This window comes from Triticum dicoccoides, chromosome 7B, assembly GCF_002162155.2.
Source record: "Triticum dicoccoides isolate Atlit2015 ecotype Zavitan chromosome 7B, WEW_v2.0, whole genome shotgun sequence".
NCBI lineage: Eukaryota > Viridiplantae > Streptophyta > Magnoliopsida > Poales > Poaceae > Triticum > Triticum dicoccoides.
Window position 1 is genome coordinate 726,100,716 of NC_041393.1, and position 4,204 is coordinate 726,104,919.

Below are 4,204 nucleotides of genomic sequence, written 5' to 3' on the forward strand. Positions count from 1 at the left end.
TATTATTGCCTCTAGGGCATATTTCCAACAGTCTTCCCCAACCTCTCCCTCTCTCCTTGCTGGATCAAGGCGTGGGAGACGTCATCGGGCTGCATGTGTGTTGAACGCGGAGGTGCCGTTCGTTCGGCACTAGGATCTCTGGTGATTTGGATCACGACGAGTATGACTCCCTCAACCCCGTTCTCTTGAACGCTTCCGCTTATCGATCTACAAGGGTATGTAGATGCACTCCCCTCTCTCTCATTGCTAGTCTCTCCATAGATAGATCTTGGTGACTCGTAGGAAAATTTTGGATTTCTGCTACGTTCCCCAACAGGTGCCCCCTTCACAGTTACACATCTCGATCATATCGTCGTAGTGCTTAGGCGAAGCCCTGCGCCAGTAACATCATCATCACTGTCGCCACGCCGTCGTGCTGACGGAACTCTCCCCTGTCCTCAACTGGATCAAGAGCACGAGGGACGTCATCGAGCTGAACGTGTGCTGAACGCGGAGGTGCCGTATGTTCGGTACTTGGATCGGTTGGATCGCGAAGATGTTCGACTACATCAACCGCGTTACTAAACGCTTCCACTTTCGGTCTACGAGGGTATGTGGACACACTCTCCCCTCTCGTTGCTATGCATCTCCTAGATAGATCTTGTGTGATCGTATTTTTTTTTGAAATACTATGTTTCCCAACAGAAAGTTCGTCTACATCAACCGGATTGTGAAACGCTTCCGCTTATGGTCTACGAGGCTATGTAGACACACTCTCCCATTCATTGCTATGCATCTCTATGGATAGATCTTGCGTGAGCGTAGGAATTTTTTTGAAATTACATGCTCCGTTCCCCTACACCCAAGACCCCGGAACGCTTAGGATGTAGACCGGCGTGTTGGCCTCTCCGTTGAGTCTAGGTAGGAGTAAGACGTGTCGACCAACCGAAGTTGGGCATGGCCTGAAGGTGTATTGTGGAGTTAATCGAGAGTGTTGGGTAAGTTGGTGCACCCCTGCAAGGAAGTATATCCATTCGAATAGACGTGTCCACAATAACGGACACTCGAAAATGTATCTAGATCTATTACAACTAGAACTGGATACTATAGATGACTAAATGGATTTGATTGGCTCCGGGATTTATTTCTCGCAGGGAGTCGAGAAAGGATCTCTGGGCGTTACTACAACTTACTTATTACTTATGTTATGTTACTCTACTCTCTTATGATGTTGCAAGATGCTATTCTTTGTTAGGCTAGGCCTTTTCCTCTATTCTAGATTCTGCAGTATAGTCCACAGATACCGCCCCTTCCCTTTGATACTGATGCATATTTAGAATAGATCTGATGTAAGCCTTGCGAGTACTTCAGATGAGTACTCACGGTTGCTTTGCTACCCCTTTTCCCCCTCCACCCAATTGTTGCGATCAGATGACGTATCCCAGGAGCCAGATGACACCACCGACGACTACTACTACTCGACGGAGCCTACAACTACGAAGAGGCTGCCGACAACCAGGAGTAGTTAGGAGGCTCCCACGCAGGAGGACTTGCCTTTTTTATCGTTGTTGATGCTTGTGTTAGCCTTCTTAAGGCTGACTTGTTTACCTTATGTCTGTACTAAGATATTGTTGCTTCCGCTGACTCGTTTGTATTCGAGCCCTCGAGGCCCCTGGCGTGTCATATAAAGCTTGTATGACTTTAATTTGTGTTTAGAGTTGTGTTGTGATGCCATCTCGTGAGTCCCTGATCTTGATCGTGCGCATTTACGTGCATGATTAGTGCACGATTGAGTCGGGGGCGTCACAGGATTGCTCCCCCTCCCCGCTCATCTTTCTCCTTTGAAGGTTCGATGCCAGCGTGGGGCTCCTCCTCCTCTGTCCCCTTCACCAGGCCGCCAGGTCCCGCACGATGACTTGCAGGAGGTGTTGGCATGAGTAGGCATAGCGGTGGGCGGGCACAACCTTACCATGGAGAATCGGCTGACAACATCGGCGAATCGAGCAGTGGCTGTGGTTCGATCAATGTCGGTGGCGAATCAAGTGGCGGCGGCACTTTTCGGTGATGGCGGTGGCAAATCAGTAGGTGAAGACGGGCGATTTTGTTCCTGATTCTGTTAGGTCTTTTTGATCCAAAAAGAAATCTCTTGAAACTTAAATCCTCAATTTTTTGAGACGTTATCAGGTTAAGGATTCGGTTAGGCTTGATTAAATCCTCAAAATATGCCAATTTGGGGAGTTAGATGGAATTTGGGAGTTTGGATAGAGATGCTCTTAGAGAGCTTAAATGGAATTTCGGCATGTGGTGAATTTTGGGCCATTATTACAAAGTTGGGTGTAAGTTATTAAGATATTTCCATATAAATTGGGTATATACTTTGACGCCTGGTAAATTGGGTATCCTTTTGTACGTGTAGTATTATTCGGAGGTACCCTCTTACTACTATTCAAAATATAAAGAGTTGTGGTACTGAAAACAAGACAAATCACCTCCACCGGCACATCTCAGACAACTTCCACTCCACAAAGCACACACCACACCACTCTTTTCACGACGCATCCATAAGCTCAATGACTTTCTTCACGCTCGGTCGATCCATCATCCCGTCAACCCAGGCCCTCACACGCGGATACGCATCGAGCACCGACGCGCAGGGGCTGGCCAGCAGGTAGTGAGCCATGGGGCAATGGCTGAGGTCCGCCAGGCTGATGAAATCTCCGGCCAGGTATTGGGACCTGGACAGACGTTCCTCGTAGACTCCGAGGGCTACTTTAAGCTTCTCCATGTTCTCGTCGACGATTTTGTGGCCAGTCGTCCCGCCCATGAACATGGGCACGACGAAGCACTGGAAGGTGATCGCCGACATGGCCCTGTCAAAGTTGTGGGACTCTGCTTCCAGCCATGCGTCCACCGTCGCCGACTCGGCGAGGCTGCTCTCTCGGAGTAGATCGGATGCGCCTTTGCGGAGCACGTACCTCGAAATCGCACGCGACTCTGGGATAACAACATACGTTCGAAATTTATATAAATCTGAATAATGTTGTACAGAGCAATTTGTTCAGTCTATAGCTACACGAAGATGGTTGTTCTTTCAGTTTTTCCGTGTGTTTGTGTGTCGATACGAAATATATAGACATCTGAATGAAATTGGTCATTCACCGAAAAGGATGAGATCGCCGTCCTGGAAAGCCGGGACCTGGCCAAAGGGCTGCAAGGCAAATACAGAGCTGAGCAATCAGTTATAGCTAGACTACTTTCTGAATATGAACCTGTACGCGGCCTAGCAACCATTACCCAAATTCTCAGCCGGGCAATCTCAGTGAAAGAAATCGGCTGCTGGAAGAACTGAAGAAGAAGAAGAGACGAGCGAGACGTACGGTGCGGGCGAGATGCGCGGGGCCCTTGTGGTCGCCGGCGGGGAGGTGGACGTGCACCAGCTCGTACTCGGCGCCGACCTCCTCCAGGCACACCAGCACCCGCGCCACGCAGGTGGATCTCGCCGGCCCGAACACCTTCACCTTCGCCTCCGTCTCCATGGATCCCCTCCCCCCTTCGCTCCCCTCCCGTGATTGCAGAAGCAGAGCAAGTTGACTGACGGCCTCTCGAGTCCAAAGCGGCGGCTCACGGTCGCAGCTGCGTTTTTTATACGGCTAGCGAGCTGCTTCGTAGAAAGCTCAAAGCAGTAGACGGGCGATGCAAAAGTCCAACATATGGGTGGTGTGTTGAGCGGTGAATAACGCGAAAGTTCACTAATCGATCACAAGCTTGTCTCTTTGCGCCAGTCCGTACAAGAGCATCTCCAATAACAACTCTAAAATAAGGCACCAAAACAAGTTGAAGTAAAAAATCTGGACACCAAAAAGTGATATCTCCAATTGCTGCCCTATAATAGAGTAGCCGCACCGGCAACAGCAAATGCACTTTTCATCTCAAATTATATACATGTCGCATACAAATAATATCAAACATAATTAGATATGTTCAAAGCAAACATCAAAGTATTACATAGTTTATCAAATCTGTGAATTTTGTCAACCTTTTTAAAATACGCGATGATCATTTTTACAATAGGCAATGAGCACTAGTAGAAAAAGAGGCTTCCGTCCAGCCCCATTAGTCGCGAAACTGTAGGAACCGCGACTAATGAAGTCTTTAGTCGCGGTTCGGCAGATGAACCGCGACCAAATGCCTGGGCCCAGGGCGCTCGCGGGCTTTAGTCGCGGTT

General features: G+C 48.9%; 1 protein-coding gene across 1 annotated transcript; it reads right to left on the bottom strand.

The window, feature by feature from the left end:
• Window positions 1-2,371: 2,371 nt before the first annotated feature.
• LOC119341168 (probable glutathione S-transferase GSTF1) lies at window positions 2,372-3,565 on the bottom strand. The gene is made up of 3 exons (XM_037613039.1): window positions 3,357-3,565; window positions 3,139-3,187; window positions 2,372-2,973 (listed from the first exon to the last, which is right to left on the bottom strand). Exons 1-3 carry the CDS (start codon window positions 3,513-3,515, stop codon window positions 2,528-2,530), a joined length of 654 nt encoding a protein of 217 aa, XP_037468936.1. The 5' UTR covers window positions 3,516-3,565; the 3' UTR covers window positions 2,372-2,527.
• Between the last annotated feature and the right edge of the window lie 639 nt (window positions 3,566-4,204).

What these genes read in the sequence shown, in the direction of transcription:
- LOC119341168 (XM_037613039.1), bottom strand. Translation starts at nt 3,515, where the DNA reads ATGGAGACGGAGGCGAAGGTGAAGGTGTTCGGGCCGGCGAGATCCACC. An exon ending in CCGCGCATCTCGCCCGCACC is followed by an intron (nt 3,188 to 3,356) that starts GTACGTCTCGCT and finishes TTTGCCTTGCAG; the next exon opens with CCCTTTGGCCAGGTCCCGGC. An exon ending in CGGCGATCTCATCCTTTTCG is followed by an intron (nt 2,974 to 3,138) that starts GTGAATGACCAA and finishes TTGTTATCCCAG; the next exon opens with AGTCGCGTGCGATTTCGAGG.